At 34.9% G+C, this 22752-nt stretch overlaps 3 protein-coding genes across 9 annotated transcripts in view; 2 read left to right on the top strand and 1 right to left on the bottom strand.

Moving 5' to 3' along the window:
- Nucleotides 1-3935, top strand: part of LOC129000739 (venom dipeptidyl peptidase 4-like) — a 52031-nt gene extending 48096 nt beyond the window's left edge. For all 4 annotated transcript variants that reach the window (XM_054427715.1, XM_054427716.1, XM_054427719.1 and 1 more), the window contains 3 exons: nucleotides 141-304; nucleotides 924-1129; nucleotides 3102-3935. In XM_054427715.1, coding sequence (XP_054283690.1) covers nucleotides 141-304; nucleotides 924-1129; nucleotides 3102-3200 — 469 coding nt within the window. In that variant the 3' untranslated portion in view covers nucleotides 3201-3935. The remainder of the gene's footprint in view (nucleotides 1-140; nucleotides 305-923; nucleotides 1130-3101) is intronic.
- Nucleotides 3936-5219: 1284 nt separating this feature from the next.
- On the top strand, nucleotides 5220-14203 carry LOC129000059 (tRNA-dihydrouridine(20) synthase [NAD(P)+]-like). Of its 2 annotated transcripts, none has more exons than XM_054426918.1 (7): nucleotides 5220-5307; nucleotides 8166-8304; nucleotides 10756-11088; nucleotides 11620-11907; nucleotides 12453-12761; nucleotides 13102-13205; nucleotides 13745-14203. In XM_054426918.1, the coding sequence occupies exons 1-7, from the start codon at nucleotides 5283-5285 to the stop codon at nucleotides 13747-13749; spliced, it is 1203 nt and encodes a 400-aa protein (XP_054282893.1). In that variant the 5' UTR covers nucleotides 5220-5282; the 3' UTR covers nucleotides 13750-14203. The 2 variants fall into 2 exon arrangements, with proteins under 2 accessions (XP_054282893.1, XP_054282892.1); XM_054426917.1 differs by lacking the exon at nucleotides 5220-5307 and adding an exon at nucleotides 6572-7042.
- Nucleotides 14204-15457: 1254 nt separating this feature from the next.
- Nucleotides 15458-22752, bottom strand: part of LOC129001520 (M-phase phosphoprotein 6-like) — a 30812-nt gene continuing 23517 nt past the window's right edge. For all 3 annotated transcript variants that reach the window (XM_054428843.1, XM_054428844.1, XM_054428842.1), the window contains exons 2-3: nucleotides 21236-21336; nucleotides 15458-15856 (exon numbers count right to left, since the gene is read on the bottom strand). In XM_054428843.1, coding sequence (XP_054284818.1) covers nucleotides 15529-15856; nucleotides 21236-21336 — 429 coding nt within the window. In that variant the 3' untranslated portion in view covers nucleotides 15458-15528. The remainder of the gene's footprint in view (nucleotides 15857-21235; nucleotides 21337-22752) is intronic.

Below are 22752 nucleotides of genomic sequence, written 5' to 3'. Positions count from 1 at the left end.
TAATATTGCTACTTGTCCCATTTCAGTAAGAGGTGGGGGTCGGGTTAAAATAATATGGATTTGCTATTGAGTAGCGAAATATTGTGCAGAATGTCATGTCTCCAGGGATGCATGATTAACAATTATCTTCTTGATTCTAGGTATCTGCAAGATAAGTACTCCAACGTTATTGACCGTAACCGCACAGCATCGTGGGGCTGGAGTTACGGAGGCTACGCAACCGGAATGATGCTCACAGGGGACCACGAACACAGAATCAAGTGTGGAGTGTCCATTGCTCCTGTGACGGACTGGGTGTACTACGGTAGGTGTCTAGGTGGAAAAACAGCTAAGTGTTGAAAACATGGTTGATTTCTGGCAGAAACTGGAAAGAAAATGTATGGTGAAATTGTGTACTGTGTGTATACTATTAATACATATAGTATTAAAATTTAATTTGTTATTTTCTGACAACATGAGGGAAGAGGATTGGGCTAAATATTTATAATAGTTACTGGAGACAACCCCTCAGCTAATTTGTACTGTATGTTGTATGACAATCTAATATTCTTTTTCAACTACGGGGTCAGCAATTCTCTATGGTTTGAAAGAGAAAAGATTTACAAACTCTAACATTAAAAAACAACTGATTAGGCAACAGTAAACTATTATAAATCAATTGAAGCTAAACTTCATGTAAGAAGTTTAGCATTTTTGTCTTAGAAGCTGCTACAGTTTTAAATGATTAATTTTGCCAGTTAAATGACAATATTTTTCAGCAAATATTTTATCATGTCTTATGGTTTGATAAAACATGAAAAAGCTTCACTTTAACATTTTACTCTATTTTCAAAATAAATTTACACTCTTGACCAAACAACACTCTACAAACGCCTCATTTACGAAATTACGATACTTAGCAAATGTTTTACTTTTGCCCTCAGACTCGATATACACTGAGCGATTCATGCAGACCTATGAGGAGAATTTGCAAGGCTACATGCGAGCGTCTCTGCTAAACAGATCGTCCAAACTCAAGGAGAAGGAGTTCTTCTTGATCCACGGAACAAAGGATGATAACGTCCACTACCAGAACTCCATGCAGTTGGCAAAACTGTTGGCCCGAAGTGATATTCCCTTCCGTCAAATGGTTAGTATTACATTCCTGATGTTTTGCTATCTGAGTCTTATTTTGACCTGCACACTTCAAACAGCATGTATGATCGGACGCCTGTTCTATTAAGTTAATAATTAGTCTTTTGTGTCACAAAATGGTTGTTTTTAGGTTCTAGCCCAGAATTGTTTTCTACATTAGAGTGAAAATTTAAAAACGTACGTTTTCATGTCCCTGGCCTTTTACTTCGTAGATACTAGATTTGTAGTTTATTATTATGTGTTTTAATATTTTTTGGGACGGGGGCAACATGTTACACACATTTATTTGGTTTTAAATAGGTTCTAGGTATTTTTTTCGTATTTTTAAAGTCTCGAAATTCACGACCATGACGTGTCCCTAGGGTACATTTTCCAACTTTCACGCTGTTTTTAGACTAATTATTCATGCCGAAATATATAAAGCCATATTTTTATGTCACCAATGGTTATTAAACTTACAAAAAAGGAGCATATTAGAATTTTATTGTCATTGCAAACTGACTACCATGACAAAATAAGTCTGTCCCTCGATTTGGCATCACGACCATTTGGGAAAATTTTTCAACTTTGGAGCACGACAGTGGCAAGCCTGGCGTCGATGGAGTCAGTTGGTTTTAGAGACTAGTTCGGGGTGTACGTCAGGATTGTAGTGCCGGTCGTTTCGAGTTGAAAGGAGGAATTACAAGATTAATAAAGGAAAGATTGTGTTTTTTGTAATTTTGGTGTGTCCATGACCGTACGTAGTCATTCGATGAAGTAGACATGGTGTTAATTTTTGTTTATAAGATATTTCAATTGCTAGATTAACCTAGAAGTCCACTTTGTATCCTCGAACATGAGGTGCAGGGCTACCGCCAGAACAGAGCCAAATAACACGTAATTTCACGACCAAAGTTTCACGACCATCGCGGTTTTTTTCACGACCAATCCAGCCTTATGGATTATAGTGTGTTTGGTCGTGACAATAACTTTAATATAATTGTAATTTGAACAGCTTAGTTCAATTGAAACACATATTTTTATTATAACTAAGAGTATAATTGAAGGATTGTTTAGAAAGATTTAGATTATTTCGGAAAATTCACGACCATACCGCTTGTCCCTGACCATCACGTTTATGATTTCTATCATAAAAATTTCAAAAATTAAAATATCGTCATATTTTAATGTTTTATATACAAAAGAAGCATACCTCTGCACAAACATAACGATTTTTCGGGCCTCAGGTAAGTTTTTTCGGAGTTATACAAACTTAAAAAGATTTTATTGGCTTTTTTTCAATTTTTTGAGTTTTTTTATTTTTTTCTAGAAAGACCAAATATACCAAAAGCTCAGTGACCTTTTTATTGTTTAATGGTCATAAATGTAAATTAGTTTATAGCAAAACATAGTTATAAAAATAATATTAACTATTTTTAATATTCATTTAAACGTCTGTTATGGTCGTGACATGATTTTGTTTTTCCACTAAAGATGCTCTTTAAAAAAAAAACTACCAAAGATATTGCGTTACCATGGACATTTTATGAAACTTCAAATGTTAATTAAATCAAAATAATAATAAAAGTTTTGAAAAAAGGGGAAAAAATTTGCAAAGTGCTTTTCCTGAAAACGTACGTTTTTAAATTTTCACTCATTACTTAAAGGGGGATCGCAGCATTATCACTTTAGATAAAATTCACTGATGACTTTGGTGGGTGGAATTTGATCCTAAAACCTCGGGGAATGATGCCCTGTGCTCTACCATACTTCGCTTCCCTGTAACAACGCTACTTAATTCAATTGTACTAAATTAAAAAAATTAAGACTCATTTAATGTTTAAATTTTCCTCGACTAGTCATGACGTATTTTTTTCAGGTTCTTAAAATAATTAAGCCATAAAATATTGATTAAAGAAACTTGGTTTAATCAAATTTTTACCAGTAGTGTTTTTTATGCACTTACTTATTACAAAATGATGTTTCAGACGTATCCTGATGAAGACCACGCTTTGAAATTTGTGCAACCGCATTTCTACCACGCAATCGAAGATTTCCTAGATGAATGCTTCTTCGAAGATTCATGATACTCTGTGATCCTACTATCTGTGTTGTTGTGTTCAGTGTAAATGTTGAATGTTGTTTTTATTACAGAATTTTATTTATATTATTTAAGTCAACTAGAATCAGACCCTTCGATAGTTCTTTTTTAGCATTATAATTAGTCACAATTGAATTGTAATGTGTTTTAAGCCTGAAAGTTATTTACAATTTTAACTATGTTTTAAATTCCAATTACATCAGTATTTTTCAATGTGTAACGTCTTTTTAATGTTTACGTTTGTTCCTTTTCAATATATTCGATGTATTTTTTGATTGTATTTTGCAAAAGTTATAGTTTTAACATTCCCTGACGAAAAAGAAGAAATCATATCTCGTATGTTCAATGTCAAAATTAATCCCGAAAAAATATTTCTATCAATCTAAGTAGGTAATAATAATAATACATACAAAATTATTACTTTTTTTTGTCCTATCGGAAATAATAGCTCAAAGTAAGCTAGAAGCTCTTGCATCAAAGAACTTGTAATATTTTCTTTTGTATATACTTATTCGCCTTGTAGTACTTAAAACGTGTACAGGATATCACAGATCAAAGATCTAAAAATACTTACCTTAGATTGTGAATTTGAAGATACCTCACAGTCGTTTGAAGATGTAAATGTTTTATGTATGTAACAAAATGTCTCAGATAGGTTAAGTTGAGCATTCTGAAGTATTGTACAAGTATTTCAGTAATAAATATTGTTTGATCACATTGATCACTTTAACAATGTATTCTTTTCACCCAGAAACCTTACTCTTTACTCTGATCTTAAATTGGGCTGTACCAGCCACCTCTTATAACGTTCGACGTTCGAACTGGCAGCCGTACTCATGATTAACTCATCCGCCCGGCACACACGCTAGGCTATAAACTTCAACGAGAGTATTGCTGCTCTGTATCAATGAATGAAAGTATGTAAGTGACATATTAGTGGATTTTAGGGTATGGTAAAGTAGACAAATTAGAATCATACCAAGATATGTCTAACACTAAAAATACAAACACATATTTTTTTAATTGCATTTATTGTATTTTAAGTACAATTAATGTGGAAATGTATGGACTTTACTTACTTACTTTATACTTGATACTTGTGTGATACTTGATACTACGTCCTTGACCGACAATCTCGGATAGACTGTGTTAATATATACACGGTATAGGCCTACATTAAAAAATAAACACTACTATTTACATACATGCAAAACTTTACCAGGCTGTGGCGGTAAATAAGACGAGTTACACATTTTTAGGGAAGGGCTTCTAAGTAACTATAGGGGCTCTTCACTCAGCTCCTCCAGCGAATACAGTGGCCTATTTACTAAGCTGTTTCTGATTGCCGCTTTGAAAGAGGGTGATGCTCATATCCTGCACCTTATCCGGCAAGGTGTTAAAAAGCCTTATGGCATAGCGGGGATAGCTCTTGAGGGTGCGGGTGAGACGACATCGCGGCATGTCAAGGTTGACTTTAATACACGGTAATGGTTGACTTTATTTGATTACTCCGGTAATCTCCTTCTAGAGCATAGGGTCTTGCCATTCCCCTTCCTCATTTTTGTATTTATTTCAAAGAATAACAAACATAATCATAATCATTAAATATTTCATAACTTAAAAAATACAAGTCATTGTTATTGTAAATAATTTTTGTATATCCAATACAACACATGCAAGAAAAGATACTTCCTTGTTTTATCTATGGTAGTAGCATAGATAAAACATAGGACTATGTTTTATTTTATCATGACACAACCTATCCGGCAAAGCTGGTCTTGGTGAAGAGGAAGGTAATCAGGTAATCAGGTATGTTTTATCTAGGTAAAAAAACCATCCAAACATTGAATAGATACATGGTGACAGACCATAAACATATTTACCTCAGTCAATTGAATGTTGTGTTATTTATATGATTTAATCAGAAAACTATTTACTGATAAGGCAAATATGTATGGATCAGTTCATGTGTGTAATTAACAGTGGCTGTGGCAGCACCAAATCCAATTTTACTTATAAAAACAGCTAGGGTGCAATTAAGTTAAACTGTGTCAACTTTTACAAACTAATGGAAATATTGTGCATTTTGATAGGTATACAGGCATTAGGCGTTGGTGACGTTTTTGGATTGAGGTGAATTAAGTTTTCGTTTAAGGTAGGACATGTATACCTTTTATGTAATTTTGAAAAAAAAACTGTATCTATTTTGTGATACTGCATTTCAGGTCAACTCCTGTTTCTTTATTTTTTTTGTCATCTGTAGTAATTTACAAACAAATGACAAACCAAAATTTTAAAAATTATCATTCCGAACTAAAAACAAAAATATACAGTTATTTAACTAAATAACTTTTTGATCAGCATTGTACGTGTTATTAAATTTACGGAAAGTAAATAAAAGAAACGTCTTATAACACTTAAAACATATATTTATGCTTATACTGTTACTCACAAGATGGTAAATATACAAAAAAGATGGTAAGTGGGGATCGATTTCGATTGGACACTCCAATCATCATCAGATCCATTAGGCGAATGAGTTATTTAATGCAAATATAAACCAATGTTGCATTTTAATTCGCAAAAATACAAAATCGTACTCCACAGCCATAATAAAATTTATGGTTTATGCTGATAAAAATTTAAGAAGTAAAATTAGTAATCATTTTACTCAAAAGAATATTTAGTTTTATACATAGTTTCATAATAACACATAAGGATAAACAAATTGATGAGATGAGAAGAGAACAAATATTTCATTTATGGCTGTAGGATTATAGGTACAAGGCAATCCGTTAATGTGGATAGTTAAAATAATGTCCCCATATCATACACTTTAATTATAATTATTAGTTTAAAATAATGTAATCTAGGCTATTTTTTATTCTGTTCTTATGCATTTTAAATATTTTAGATCCTACCGGGAGTAGATAAAGCTTAGTCTGTGGTTTTAAGGTACAATTTATTATTATGACCAAAATCTCATTACATCATTGAGAATATTTTTAAGCATAATGAATTCTCCCAATACAATAAAACGGTCTTCAAATCCTTTTTTATGTATGCATATGGCATTACCGTGAAAATGAAAATACTTTATTTAATAACAAAGGCTATAGATTATACATACTCTTATATAGATTTTTCTTCAGGGGGGATTATTAATGTTTTGAATAGTATAGGATATGTTTAATCTATGTCCAATGTGAAAAGCTATTATATTTCCTCCTACTGCCTGTCGTTAACATTATAGTTGTCTGCTAGCGCCTCTGACACCAGCTGACTGTGAAAACGTGAGGTTAGGTTGGTTGTGTTGTGTCTTGTCGTCTTGTCCTCTTGTTCGTGTTGTGTTGTTGTGTTATGTTATGCTGTCAATTCGTCATTTTATTGCTCATCCTAACCTTAAACAACTATTTTTGATGTAATGCATTTTGACATATTATTTCAAGAAAACAATTGAACTTAACTAGTTTTAACTGTTCTTTTAACTTAAACGTTGTAACAATGTTTACTTTAATAAAATGGAACCTCTTGAGAGTTTGTGTTCAAACCTTTTAAGCAGGATATCCTGCACAACCTTTTTAGCCAGTTTCGTAGGTGGACTTAACTTAATGGGATTAAAAATAATTCACGAACTTGATAGGCCTTCCGGCAACACTTCAAAAATGGAGAAATCAGAATTCTACAGAAATAAAATCATACTTGCACCAATGGTTAGAATTGGAACTCTCCCAATGAGATTATTAAGTCTAGACTATGGAGCTGATATCGTTTACTCTGAAGAGCTAATTGACTGGAAACTGCTTCGCTGCGAGCGCAAAGTCAATGGTAAAGTGCTTCTTTTAAAAATCAGAAAATTCTTCACTATGGTCATACGTTGAGTCACTATTTACTCTATCTAGCTTTAAATGGATCATAGACCCAATCTTGTCACAATGGAGATATTTTAGTGTAAATCCAATCAGGCAAATGGAAATTCGCTTAACTTATTCTGCAGGGTTGCTGCAGCGGGGGTATTTTACTCTAAAGCTATATGGATCGTAGATCCAATCGTATCACACCAGACGGTTAAGCCTAATTCAAAATTGGCTAAGTTATAAGCTGCTGTTATATTTTATCTTCCAGAATAAAAATAAGTTAAGTTGTTGTAAGAATAGATTAAATTGCTATTATTGAAAAGAATAGGTAAAAATCTTTGCAGGATGATTCAGATAACAGCTAGCTAGGCCTAACCTTTTTAAGTGTAACATCAAACGGTTTAGTTGTTTATTCGTTTACTTATTTGGCTTTAAATGAGATCACACAAAATATGAATGCCCAAATCATAGATACCGGTAGGCCTATATTACTTCTTGCTGATTTATAGTAGGCCTACTGTTTCAAGAAATCGTTCAGGTAATTTTGAGTTTTAGTTGGTACTTTCGTATTATACGGAGGCCACTTATTTAACAGCGCGCTGCAGCGTTTGTGTTAGGTTAGGTTATCATAAATATGTTTGTAGGACTTTCCTTGTTTCGTTATGAATCGAACGATACCAGATGAGTAAAAAAAATGTATGATAATACAACCGCTGCAGCGCGCTGTCTAAGAGTGGCCTCCGTATAATACAAAAGTAGGCTACCTTAATAATTTTAGGGTAAATTAATGTTTGCTTAGTTTCGTTTGTCAAGATTTGTGAACACAGTGACATTCCTAATTGGCAGGAAAGATGCAGTTGTCACTCACCATCTAGCAGTATACTAGTACCTAATTAAGTTATGGTATTTTCAGCTCTGCTCAAGTGATAGGGTTGTTTGTATCAGTCAAATTAAAACTACAGTTTTATTCTTGTAGGTTTAGTTGTCACTGGGGGGAGAACTCAATGGGATGAGAACTAGGCCTATTATGGTTGAAGTTTAAATTTTACCGCTCAAATGTGTAACTTAAGTAACCTACACAGTTTTTTTTTTAGATGTGTTGAACACTGTGGATTTTATTGATACAACTGACGGTTCTGTAGTATTCAGAACATGTGACAAGGAGAAAGATAGAGTCGTTTTACAAATTGGAACATGCGACCCAGAACGAGCCTTAAAAGCTGCCAAACTTGTGTAAGTTTATTTAAGTGATTAAGGGTTCTAAAGCAATCAGTGGCAGTTCTAGGAACCATGGTGGAAGTAAGACAGGTGTGCTATTCAGACGGACGAGTTTGAGACCATTCTGCGCGGGGGCAAACCACTTTGCACGTATTTAGTGTGACGCTGCCCGATAATATTAACATTTTGAACAGTTAGATTTGTCAAAAAATTATAGAACTTGACATGGACATCATCAATTATAAGTGTACGATCCATGTTGTGAAAACATAGTTAGTAATTGTACAAACTTAGGCCTAACCATGAAATCACTCTTTATACTTTGCCTTTCTTAAAACTAAACATGAAAAAGTTAGTTGGTTACCAAATCACGGACTGTTTGGTTAGAAGCATCTGAAGAGGGAAAGGTTTAGACAAAGATTCAAATTTAACGGTTTTTTAAACTATATATCGTTAGCGGCGTTTTTTCCTGAGATATGCATAGTTATATGAGCGCGTGAGTCGAGTTAGTTGCCATGTGTTAATCACGCATCATTGTCATCCAACAAATAAGGTAGTTTTATGAATATAGTAGTGGTGATATTTTTATTCCTGTAGCCTATATTTATGTATGTGTGAAAATTGTAGTTCTGTTGACTTCAGTATGTTTTTCCCTGTTTGAAGACGGATTAATTTGTAACAGTTCGCAGAGAAGATATCATTTTGTCTTCTCTGTGACCATGTATATTCGGTTAAATTTGGAATGTAATACCAATCGGTACCGTACTAACTAATAAATTTGTTTAAATTTTTTTTATAGCGAGAATATGTTCAGAACATATTGAGAAAAACTCCTTTCAAAAACCGTTGCAACAAGTTTTATTGGATATTCTCCAAAAAAACAAAGAAAGCTTATCAAGGATGCACTGCCAACTTTAAACTTGTTTAAAGAAACTAAAACGGTGTTGGTCGAACGCATTTTAATGCAAAACTATTTTATACTGTCACATGTTAAATATTACTTATTTGATTGAAAATGTAGAATACAAAGTCATCCTTATAACGTATATAGCTACAGTAGCCTATATTGGATAATAAATGCATGGCGGTTTTATCCAATAAATGGCGGCCTCGGCTGACTGGCGTTGCCGCTTAATATAGTTCTTCCTAACTAAGAAAGTAATTCTTTTATTGAAATCTAATCGATACTACAGTTTAATTAGAACGTTTCCCTAAAATTTTCCCGCATTTCTGACAAACCTCACCAAATAATACGTGATTGAAAAAGTTTTAAGTTTGTTCGGGGGTTTAATGGTTTTTTATAAATAAATTAATAACAGATAAATCAAAAGCATCCTATGTTTAATAGTCCACGACTAAGCAAAGTTTCAGGATTTTTTCTTGGTTCTAACTATTTAAAATTACGATTTTTTTAGAGCAGCGTCACTGTTCGATTTGGTCGCGAGGCTATTTGCTCCCAAGGCGATGTCACGATACCCCACCCCGCACCGCCCTCACCTGGCTACGATGCGCAGTAGCACATCTGTCTTACTTCCACCATGCTAGGAACCTTGTCAAGGAAGGGGGCTACTATGGCCCCCAAGTTAAGGAGGGATGGTTGTTTAAGAAAAAGGGGAAAGTTTGGTATTTTTAAAGCCATTTTTAACATTTAGAACTGTGTCCAAAAACCTACGCTACATTTTTAGGGGTTAAATATTTTTCCAGGTTCTAATGGAAAGCCCCGTCCCCTTGGAACTGCCACTGAATGCAATGGTTAGACGAGTAAAATCCATACCTATATAGGGTAAAAAGCTATAAGGTTCACAAACTCTTGAGAAATCCGATCACCTACCAACCGTATACTTGAATGAAACTTCCCCTTGATGTGTCTTAATGTGAAATTTCCCTGAAAATAGGCCTATCAGTTTTTATGAATCCTCTCCTAAAGGGCACAAGCCTCAATTAAAGGACCGTATTTAACCAAATACGGTAGGGCCTATTTAAGATAATTCAGCTGTTAGATTTTTTAATAGGTATATAGTTTGTTTGTTTACTTTGTTGATTGTTTACTTGGTTGTTGGTTAATATAGGTTGTTGTTTACTCCCTTAGTTAATCTTTTGATTTTTATCATATAGCCTAATGCTTACATTAGGATTGAGTTATTTGTTAGTCATTTTCATTAAAATAAGCAATAAGTATGATTGAGATTCACCAGGTATAACTGGCATGATAATTAACTGTTTTTCTTTACAGTAGATTTAGTGACCCACATTATATTCTCTTATAAATATTCTTGCCCCGTTGGGAAGCACAGACAGAACAACTAGTTATTGTAGGCTTGGCAACGTTTAACATTTGTTGTAGAATATAGAGGTCACCTCTAAATTCAACTGAACCAACATTTAAGTTGTAATGAGTTTATCTGTAAACAAATTGTTCAACATGTTTAAATAATCATTTATAATTTAGGCCTACATTTTTTGTAGGGAGAAAGATGTTGCTGGGATTGACATCAATATGGGTTGCCCCAAAGAATTCTCCGTGAAAGGGGGAATGGGTGCTGCTCTTCTGAAACAACGAGATAAAGCTCAAGGTATTCTGACAAAACTGGTAAACGGTCTGGAGATACCAGTCAGTTGCAAAATACGAGTTTTTGAAACTGCAGAAGACACTGTCGAGTTTGGCAAAGCAATGGAAGCCACAGGAATTAGTGCTATAGCAGTTCACGGGAGAACAAGAGACGAGAGGCCACAACATGACAACCACAACGACCGCATCAGAGCTGTCGCAAAGGCTTTGACAATTCCTGTGATTGCCAAGTACGTACAAAATAAACCGTCTGTAACAATATTACCTTTTGTCACCACTAGTTGAAAGGAAGTAAGTTTCCAAAACCAAGCCTAAAGAAATCATTGGCCTTTTGACTGAAATACAAAAATCTTACCCTTCAAAAATATGTTGCTTAAATAATTTGTTAAAAATAATAAAATCTTTAGGCTATGGTAGGGCCTACTATGAATATTCAGTTGAAATTGCTACTGACAATTCATTTAATTACCGTAATACATTGATAGGCCCTACTACTGATTGAAAGTTTGGTGATAACTTAATAATATATTCTAACAAGAGTTGTTAGAAAGAATTCATTAAAAACCTCCCACATATTTATTGTTTGCAAATTGCAAATAGAAATTTATTAAGAGCAGAGTGAGTATTGAATTCAACCAAAGGCTGCAGACATGCATCAAAAGATAGTGCTTGCAATATTAGCAGTGCTCACACCGTCAACATTCTTTCCTCTACAATTTATCACTTTTACTCCATTCTCATACCCATACCTGCTTTTCCAGTGGTGGCTCAAAAGAGATTGAGAAGTACACAGACTTGGAACGGTTCCGCAAGGATTGTAACGCAAGCAGTGTGATGGTGGCAAGAGCTGCGGAATGGGACTGCTCCATATTCCGCAAGGAGGGACGACTGCCAATCGACACAGTAATCTCGTCCTATCTGCGGTATGCAGTAGATTACGACAACGCAGATGGCAACACCAAGTACTGCGTACAGAACATGCTGCGAGACCGACAAGACTCTGAGTTTGGCCGAACATTTCATGAGACGCAAACAAACGAACAGATTTGGTGAGATGTGTTGTTTTTGCTATGAGAGCAGTGTTTTTTTAGTGAACTAAAACTTTCATAGGAAACATAATCGATGATTTTCAAGTCTAGGTCTTTGGGTGATGACCATTGTTGGATGAGTAAGACTAGACTATCTTCGGGCAAACTGCTATATTTAAAACTTCAGCTCCTACTTATTTAATGACGCGGTCATGACCTGAAGGCTTAGGTTTTACGATCTGCTGTCTAAATTAATTGATAATTTGTTGATGAATTCAATTTAGTAACATTTTACTAATACCTAATGCCAAGGGTGTAAAACACACAAAATAGATAAAAATAATTTTAAAATGAATAGGCTAATTGTCAACTTACTCTAACTAAGCAAGTACATTTTTAGTAGGCCTACCACTCTTTTCTATATCTTATATTAATATTTGAAACCATAGATGTATTGAGCAAAGATCAGAAGGTAAGCGTGCTTTACCCATATATAAAAAAAACAAAGTTTAGTTTATACTAGGCCTATATAATAATACAAATCTTATAACCAAACTTTGTTACAGCGCTTTGTGGAACATTGCCGATTACTGTCGTCAAAAAGAAAGGGATCTGAGGGAGCGAGGTCTGATAGGTCGGAGGGAGATGCAAGCTCTGGGACCAAAGAAGAGGAAACTAGACGATGATATAGTGCAAGTACCCTGCATCTTCCAACGTAACCTGTACGCAGACGACACAGACTTACCAAAGGCTAGGCTGCTACTGTGGACTCGTAGGAAACGCCTGGGTCAGCCGGTGTACGATACTATCCAGTTTGAGCGTCAATTTCAATCTATTGTGACCGTGGACAGGAAGAAATACTCCTCCTCATGCTGGTTAGTGTTACTATTTGTGTATAAGTTTTGAATAACATTCATAAAAGGGTTGTCAATTTATCAAGGTTTCCAAAGCATTTTATTGTAGGGATTTCAAAAGGATAGAGGATCTTTCTAAAGCTATTCCAATCTGAAGAAATAGGACTGCAGAAGGACACTGGAGAAATAGGACACTGCATATAGGAAATTAATAAATAATCACTGAAAGTTCAAAAGGATTGTAGGTTTCTTAAGCTCTGTTGATAACAGCCAAACTACAAAATATTAAATTGTTGATATTTCTTTTGTCGGAAGTCTTAACAAATTCAATGCAGCTACCATTCACACTAAATTTTTTCAGGGAGAAAAACAAAAGGTCAGCAGAACACAGTGCTGCTCTTGCTTGTTTGTGCTCGTTTGGGCTTGTCGACACACATTCTTTGAAGAATAATGGAAGTATTATCTGTAAGTACACAATATCACGTTTGAATTTTTTTTCAATGAATTGTAGGTACCTACTTTATGGAAAGAAATGTCTGCCTTACCTTCAAAACCATGTCAATAGCCGAACTTTTCTAAGAAATCTGTAAAAATTACTTTTAAATTAACCTGCTAATCAATAGAAAGAAAACATGGAATTTTTCATAAACTCCCATTTACGAATTTAAATTATAGTATTTTTCCTTTGATTTTTTAGTTTAAAGTATTAAGCTTTATTAAGAAAAGGATTGTCAAACATCACAGAGAGCAGGTTGTCATTTTTATGTTGAGCTAGGCTGATTTAATGTTTATTTTTAGATTATCAATAATTTTACTGACCACACAACTTGATAAAGTGGTCAGTTATATTTCCAATATTAAAATTGTTTTTACTTTGTAATTTTTTGATGGAAATAAAATCATTCATTATTCATTTGAAGTGAAATATTTTAATGTCAAAATATGTATAAAACTGTGATTTATAAACTAAAAAAATTAATGTACCTAATATTTTTATTTTTCAGATTAACTGAAATACATCAAGCATTTAAAGAAGATTGTCCGAGCATCTCAGTACCAGTAGTTGACGATGCATATACTGAACGGTTTGAATCTCAAGTTTTCTTTCGTAAAGACAGGTTTTCCTAGTAAGTTGAATACGGCTTCGGGATTGTAAATATTGTGCGAGTATTAGGAAATGAGGAAAGCTTGATAAGAACAGCCCTTGACAAGTACAATTATAGAACGTACGCCCTTGAACATTCAGTTGGTGCCAAAAACGCAACTGTATTCGGCAGCAAAGAAAACCCGAACTAAACTTTATCATTTTACTGTTGCAAATATGTGCATTTTTAACCTGTTTTTCTTTTACCTATTTACACAGAAAATAATTAAATAGAAAAACTCATCATGCACCAAGGACGTTAAAAATCAGGGAAAGCATTATGTACAAATTATGTATATAATATATTATACAATTATTACATGGCTACATTTTATTTACCTGAATCATCTGTCCTAAAGTAGCAGGATGATTAATTTCTCTGCATTATTTTACTCATGTAATCACTGAAATTCTTATTTCTTCGGTATCACCAGCCATTTGCCCTCTGATTTCCTCAGATTTTGCATCACTTTTTTATGCTCAGGTTAATGTTTGATTCCTTGAAGATGAAGATTCTTTCTGATTCACCTCTGACCATATTCATTATAATACGCCCAAACATGATGCTAAGTTTTTTTTGTAATCAGTTTCTTAATGGTCTTACACCACACAACAGTGACAACACATTTTTTTTACAAAGACCAAATTTCTTATTCACACTAAAATATTTGGTCGAAAATGAGATTGATGGTTATTATCGCCCAGTTTTTAATGTGAATGTTTTAAGTGTTTAGTAGAATACAACACTGTTATAGAAGCATTCCTAAACAAATAAAACATGGTACAATTTTGTTTAGTAGGTAGTGTAATTTAATGAACAACATATTGGCACACCGTACAAAAAAGATATAGGTAGTATTAATTAAAGCCATAGATAAAACATACTCCCTTAGTAGATTTCTCATCCTTATGGAACAGCTGAAGACAATTTTATTGTTAGTTCTGTACGGTTTATGTAGAGGTCGTGTTTTGTTTACAATTTGTTTCCCGTTATTACAGCCATTTAAAACCTCGTTTAACCAAATAATACGATATAATCATAAACAATAACTTGTCCCCTAGTTACATAACCAAACAGTAAAGCACAAATCAAGAAATTAACCCTAAAATAATAGAAACAAAGTTTCGTCGACACTAGCGCCCAGTGTCACGTACATGAACTAGACACGAAAAACGTGCTTCAAAATTTACAATGGGATGAGAAGTCTACTTGTGTTGGTTAGTCTATGTTAAAGCATGATCAAGTGAGGCTTTATGATTGAACTATTTATATAACTAGAGGTCGTCCAGTGGTCGAAAACTCTACCAAAAATATGTAATGTACAGACTTCTCTATATTCACCCCAAGCTGTAAATAAACAAGTGATTGGAATTTCTTCTATTTGTTTTGATTTTCAATTTATATTTCGTTGTTATTTCGGCAACCCATAAGGTCCACGTTAATTTTTTTTAATTTTAAATTAATTTTTTGTGCTTATTTTTGAGCATATTTTAGTTTATAAAAGGATTGCTTGCCTATTAATATATAGATTGTTTGAGGTAGAAAAGGAAAACACAACCAAAGTAAGTCAGGCATTTTTCATTTGTTTAAATATTATATGTACAATTCCTTAAGACTAACCAGTGCAAGAAGATAGATGCATGCTATTCGTCCTTAGGTTTGAGGAACCTTGCTCTTTTCCTGGGCGGTTCTTCTTGTTTATTTGAGGCAGAAGACATTTGTGAGGAGTTAACACCTCGGATCTTCTTTGTCTTGTATTTACTTGCAACTGTCTCCACTAAAGATTCCTTAAACTTGGCCATTTCGACGTCGCTGACATCCGTAGCCATGGATCTATCCACTGGTTTTCTCTTGGCTAATTCTTCCAGTTCCATAAGTCTCTCTATTTCTGGATTCATTCCTCGAAACGATAATCTGCCATCGATTAAATCCTCGCAAGGGATAAAACTTGGTTCCAAAATATAATTGCTCCTGTAAGAAAAAAACAGTCGGTATTTTAGAATATGTTCCAAGCAATCTGTGAGGTATAAATCCAGGTATTTCGTCCCTCACATTCGTCTCCGAATCAGGAATGAGTGTTCGTGTGATGGGATGGAGCATCAACCTAACTAAAGCAATAATTTAAGTTACTGAAGGGATTACCTTTTGGCCACAACTTTAAAATGGCACAAGTGCTAAACACATATTTTATTTAGTGTCCCTTAAAGGTGTGATATGAGTTTTGTCTGAGGTATGAGAGTTTGGGTTTGGACTGCTCATGTGTACGGTATGTCACTGCATACCATGTGGCGGCTGTCGTCTTGCCTTGTGAGGTATGTTGAGATGTGGTTTTGTTGTCATTAGTTTCTCGTGTAAAATTTGCAATTGTTGCTTTTCTCGGCATGTGTCATGCGACAAAATGGCTGCTGCTGTTGGGTTTGCAGTGACGTTATCACACATTATGGCTCATCTCCTATAGGCTACTCCATACAACTTGAATTGTGTTTTACCACCTGACAAAGTAGGCAGGTGAGCAATCCCATCCCAAAGTGATAACTTTGACAATGATTCATCTATCGCTATCAAAATACGTGAGGCAAACGACTTTTTGATAGAAAGAGGATCAAAGCATCAATAAATGAATCATTCATTAAGCTCAAGAACAGAGAAGTAAGGTACACAGGAAACATGCTTTTGGGACGATCGGAAACATATAAAAATGGTTTATTTTACCTTTTTGCGTCGAACGATCCGTGTGTAGTTAGTACAACTACAACTGTTTCATACCACTAGGGTACATCATCAGGTTGTTGGCAGAACGTTAGATAAAACAGCATTCATTAATAGATGAACTTGTCGAAATGAATATGTCTATATACACATAATACACGAAAAACATTTAAAAAACACAAATTTACGAACTTGGCCAAGTAACGAACACACGAGACAGGCGCCGATGGATGTTGCGTCATGACTGCTGTCGTGTGTCCAAGCATCAGCTGTTACCCCTCCCCCCCAACTCCTTTATCAGGACCAGTTTTGTTTTGGTTTAAATGAATGGCAGTATTGTAGATGATATTAGATCTGAATGAAATTTGTTCGTTCAATATATGGTCAGGGTGTTCTTTGGATGCCTTGTATATTTCGAACTCCTCTATTGTGTCCATGTATCTGCCTTTAGTACATAAATGCATAATTTCTAGATTACTATGTATGTCCGTGTAGTTGTGGTTTGCGTTAATTATGTTACAAGGCATCCAAAGAACACCCTGACCATATATTGAACGAACAAATTTCATTCAGATCTAATATCATCTACAATACTGCCATTCATTTAAACCAAAACAAAACTGGTCCTGATAAAGGAGTTGGGGGGGAGGGGTAACAGCTGATGCTTGGACACACGACAGCAGTCATGACGCAACATCCATCGGCGCCTGTCTCGTGTGTTCGTTACTTGGCCAAGTTCGTAAATTCGTGTTTTTTAAATGTTTTTCGTGTATTATGTGTATATAGACATATTCATTTCGACAAGTTCATCTATTAATGAATGCTGTTTTATCTAACGTTCTGCCAACAACCTGATGATGTACCCTAGTGGTATGAAACAGCTGTAGTTGTACTAACTACACACGGATCGTTCGACGCAAAAAGGTAAAATAAACCATTTTTATATTGCAATTTACGATCCAGAGGCTAACCCATCATGAAATTGGAAACTTGTCAAGTTCAATTAGCCTACAAATACAAGAACGTTAAGATAAAACTTTTCAAAACCATAGAAAACATAAAATTTAATAAAAAATGCATTGAATATGGATTAGTCCCTAAATATGTATCAGTTAAAATTAACAACGTCTCCAAAGCTGCTAAAAAAGCCAAAAAAGTTGCTGAAACTACTTGGATTAAACATGAAATCAAGTCGTTGCATGCCAAAAAATGCATGTTGAACAAGTTATTAATGAACACACATTTAGAACTTTTAAGCAGCCTTCACCCTTCACAAACCAAGAATGTGTTATCAGAATTGGATTCTCAAATCAATAGAAAAATTTTTCTAAAAATGAAATCCCAAACCAAAAAGATTGATTCATTAGTAAAATCACAGTTGAATAAAGATACAGTAAATTGTAGTCACGTATTTCATCCAAGATTTATAAATAAAACGAACATAGAGTTCTCTGAACAAGAAACCAATCTTTTGAACAAAGGATTAAATTATAATTTTCCCAATGATAAGAAAAATAGCTTGATATCAGAACTACTAAATGCAGAAACAGCTGTAAAATATTTAAACAACAATGACGCACGTGATACGGCAAGAGTAATGATCACAAACAAAATGAAAAAAGCTGTCTTAAATCCAAACATTAGAAAATCATACTTGACAAAATATAAACCTTTAAAACAAGTCGCTGCCAACATTAGGGACAAGTTAGAACAAAACAATGCCGTTATCACAAAAGCTGATAAGGGAAACTGCATTGTTATCCTCAGTAAAACTGAATACGTAAACAAAGTTTGTGAATTCATCACAGCCAATAATATTGACACATTAAACTGTGACCCTACTGCTACCTACTCCAAAGAAATAAATAAATTGATATCCTCGTCAACAAATCTTTTGTCTAAAGATGAAATAAAGCAATGCAAAGTTACTAGACCCCAGGCTCCCATCCTTAGAGGACTACCGAAGATCCACAAACCTGACACGCCCATCAGACCACTAGTAAATTTCAGACCCTCACCAGCCTATAAAATTGCTCAAAAACTTGACAAAATAATTAGGAAAGAGACCGCCTTAGATAACGACCATAGTGTTAAGAACACAGTTGATGTAGTAAACCAACTCTGTAAAATTAAACTAAAGGGTTCTTATACTTTAGCCTCATTTGACGTAGTGAATTTATTCACAAACGTACCCATTGATGAAACCATCGACATACTTGAATCTAATCTAGATAAAAACTCCTCCTTATCAACCGAGGCTAAAAATGAGTTAGTTAATCTCACTAAAATAGTCCTCAAACAAAACTATTTCACGTTTGAAAATAAATACTACACACAAAACGAAGGTTTAGCTATGGGCTCTCCACTTTCAAGCGTCCTTTCAGAACTGTTTCTAAACAATATAGAAAATAAATTTCTATGGTCAGATTCCAACAAACAAAAAGATAAAATAGTTCACTACAGCCGATATGTGGATGACACATTAATCTTATTCAATGGTAATGAAAGGCAGATAAAGATACTTGGAAATTATTTGAACAATGTCCACCATAAACTAAAATTCACCCTCGAAACCGAAGCTAACAAATCAATTAATTTCTTAGACGTAACAATAACAAGAACTGATCACATCATGGAATTCAAAATCTACAGAAAACCAACAACAACTGACCAGACCATCCATTCGTCATCACACCATCCTTTCAACCACAAGACAGCTGCTTACAATAGTTTCGTTCACAGACTATTATCCATACCCCTTACCACAGAAAACTACAACAATGAAATAAACATTTTGAAGCACATTGCCGTTGCCAATGGATATGAAAGCTCTCTCATTGATAAACTTATCAGAAAATAGAAAAATAAAACAAAAGAGATTCTAGAACCCAGAAACAAAAAGTATGTATGTGCTGAATTTGGAGTAGTACTCAATAACACCTTGAGAAAAGAAATGGCAAAGAACGATGTACACGTTGCATACAAAACATCAAACAAATTATCTACTATGCTTAAGGAAAAAAATAAAACACATTCTGATAAAGTAAACAGCACAGGTATTTACAAAATGACATGTAACGATTGCGTGAGCTTTTACATCGGCCAAACTGCTCGCTCTTTCGCTACTAGGTTTAAAGAACACCTACCCAAAAAGAACTCGAAATCAGCATTCGCCAACCACATAATTAACGCAAACCACAACTACACGGACATACATAGTAATCTAGAAATTATGCATTTATGTACTAAAGGCAGATACATGGACACAATAGAGGAGTTCGAAATATACAAGGCATCCAAAGAACACCCTGACCATATATTGAACGAACAAATTTCATTCAGATCTAATATCATCTACAATACTGCCATTCATTTAAACCAAAACAAAACTGGTCCTGATAAAGGAGTTGGGGGGGAGGGGTAACAGCTGATGCTTGGACACACGACAGCAGTCATGACGCAACATCCATCGGCGCCTGTCTCGTGTGTTCGTTACTTGGCCAAGTTCGTAAATTCGTGTTTTTTAAATGTTTTTCGTGTATTATGTGTATATAGACATATTCATTTCGACAAGTTCATCTATTAATGAATGCTGTTTTATCTAACGTTCTGCCAACAACCTGATGATGTACCCTAGTGGTATGAAACAGCTGTAGTTGTACTAACTACACACGGATCGTTCGACGCAAAAAGGTAAAATAAACCATTTTTATATTGCAATTTACGATCCAGAGGCTAACCCATCATGAGATCGGAAACATACTTGAGACTAGCAAGGAAGAGCTCGAGCGGTGAGCACTGTGCAAAAATTCCTATCGCACAGGGCACAGTGTGTTCCCCCACCGTGAGCGTTGTAAGTTAGTACATGATGGGGAGGGGGGTGTTGGACTTTGCTCCAGCTACTAGTGCTAGACACCACTTGAATGTACCTAACTACCTTTTAGCGAATGTCCCATATAGGGAATAAGCTATTTTCTCTTTTGCTCAAGGCCCAAGAAAAATGTGTAGTAGACATAGTTGATTCACAATTACAGGTTTCTGGAATGCTAAATTACATTGATCCGTTTGTGATATGTTAAAATGTAATAAAATGTTCAAAAGTTATTAATTTTATCTTTTAATTCCAGGTAGGCTATACAAATTATTCAATTTTACAATTAATTGTTTTTAATTATTTGCAGTTTAAAGAACATCTTACAAAACTTGAATCTACAGTCTCTGCTACCATCCTGACTATTATCAATGAATACAAAACCTTATAAGAAGCGAAACCGCCATATTAAAATAGGCGACGCTACGAAGATTGCCGCCAGCGGCAGCTCACAAAAATTCATGTAGGAAGCGCTAGCGTTTCCAGCCAAGTCTTTGTGAACTACCGCTAGCGGCAATCTTCGTAGCGTCGCTTCTTTTAATATAACGGTTTCGCTTCTTATATAGTTCTGTTTTAATTGCTATTATTGGTTAAAAAGCCCACACTTTTCGTAAGATAGTTTGTCAACTATTCAGGCACAATATTAAGTCAAAACTATTTGTTTGAATGCTCCGTCTTATCTCTACTCAGTGTAAGTCTGGCTAGTACCACATTTATTTCATGACCAAGTATGATTATTAATAGTGTCTAACATTCATCGGCTTACTTACATTCCAGCTCTCATGCCTTCTGTTATTTGATTTCCAAACATTAGTCTTCCTTCCTCATCTTGAAGTTCTTTTATGACCTTGTCTTTGGTTCTCTTCATGAACTGAAATTACCAAATAAAAACATAATAAGTTAACTACAGCACACAAAAAGCTACAAGTGAATAGAAATACTTAGGAATTCTAAATGGAATCCGCCTACCTGACATTTTTTAATATTATTCAGGCTAAAGCCCAAGATGTTAACCTTATTGAAGAATAAATTCAGCCAACATATTTCTCATGGATTTTAAGACTAGCCTACCGGTAACGAATCCTGTATGAAAAATAAAATCACATACCTAATTGAGCGGAGCGAGCGAAGCTCTTATACGTCGACTCTTATGCATTTCGTAATACGCAAACTCCTCCTAGACGGCTGAATCGATCGTTTTCAAATTTTGCATGGTGATAAATACCATATCGGTGAGTGCCAACATCTATATTGTGTTAAAAAAGTCTCTCAGGAATCTGCCCCACTGGGTCTCAAAGTTTTAATGTAATCCTTATGGAAGCAGTATTTGACACATAAACAAAGACATATGATCAGCTGTTGACGTTTAAATGCAGTAGATAAAGAAATAGCTGTTAGCATTATTCCACAGATATTAGAACAGAAACGGTGGATCATAAATATAATCAAATGACGACACTAGCTTGAAGTCCGTGACGTATGAAGTGGTGAAGGAAGTAGTAAAGGTGATCAGTCTGGAATGTGGAAACTGTTTATGACGATTAAATCGATTAGATTAAGGTATCTGCATTTCTAAAATTCTATGGGAAGGGAGGAAAACAGGTCCGCGACGTAGGAAGTGGTGAAGGAAGTAGTAAAGGCGAGCAGTCAGGAGTGTGAAAACTGTTAATGACGATTAGATTAAGGTATTTGCATTACTAAAATTAAATGGCAAGGGAGGAAAACAGGTCCGCGACGTAAAAGTGGTGAAGGAAGTTGTAAAGGCGAGCAGTCTGGAGTTTGGAAACTGTTTATGACGATTATATTAAGGCATCTGAAATCCTAAAATTCTATGGGAAGGGAGGAAAACAGGTCCGTGACGTAGAAAGTGATGAAGGAAGTAGTAAAGGCAAGCAGTCTGGAGTGTGGAAACTGTTTATGACGATTAGATTAAGGTATCTGCATTCCTAAAATTCTATGGGAAGGGAGGAAAACAGGTCCTTAACGTAGAAAGTGGTGAAGGAAGTAGTAAAGGCAAGCAGTCTGGAGTGTGGGAACTGTTTATGACGATTAGATTAAGGTATCTGCAATTCTAAAATGCTATAGAAGGGAAAGAAACAGGTCCGCGACGTAGGAAGTGGCGAAGGAAGTAGTAAAGGCGAGCTTTTCGGGGTGCGGGATCTGTTTTTTGACCATTAGATTAAGGTATTTGCAATCTTATGGTGATATGGGAAGGGAGGGAAACAGGTTCGTGACGCAGGAAGTGGTGAAGGAAGTAGTCAAAGCGAGCTGTCCGGTGTGTGGGAAC

Source organism: Macrosteles quadrilineatus, unplaced genomic scaffold, assembly GCF_028750875.1.
Source record: "Macrosteles quadrilineatus isolate MER2022 unplaced genomic scaffold, UCM_ALF_1.0 Scaffold_8__2_contigs__length_117827958, whole genome shotgun sequence".
Lineage (NCBI taxonomy): Eukaryota > Metazoa > Arthropoda > Insecta > Hemiptera > Cicadellidae > Macrosteles > Macrosteles quadrilineatus.
This window is presented reverse-complemented; position numbering and strand designations above follow the sequence as displayed.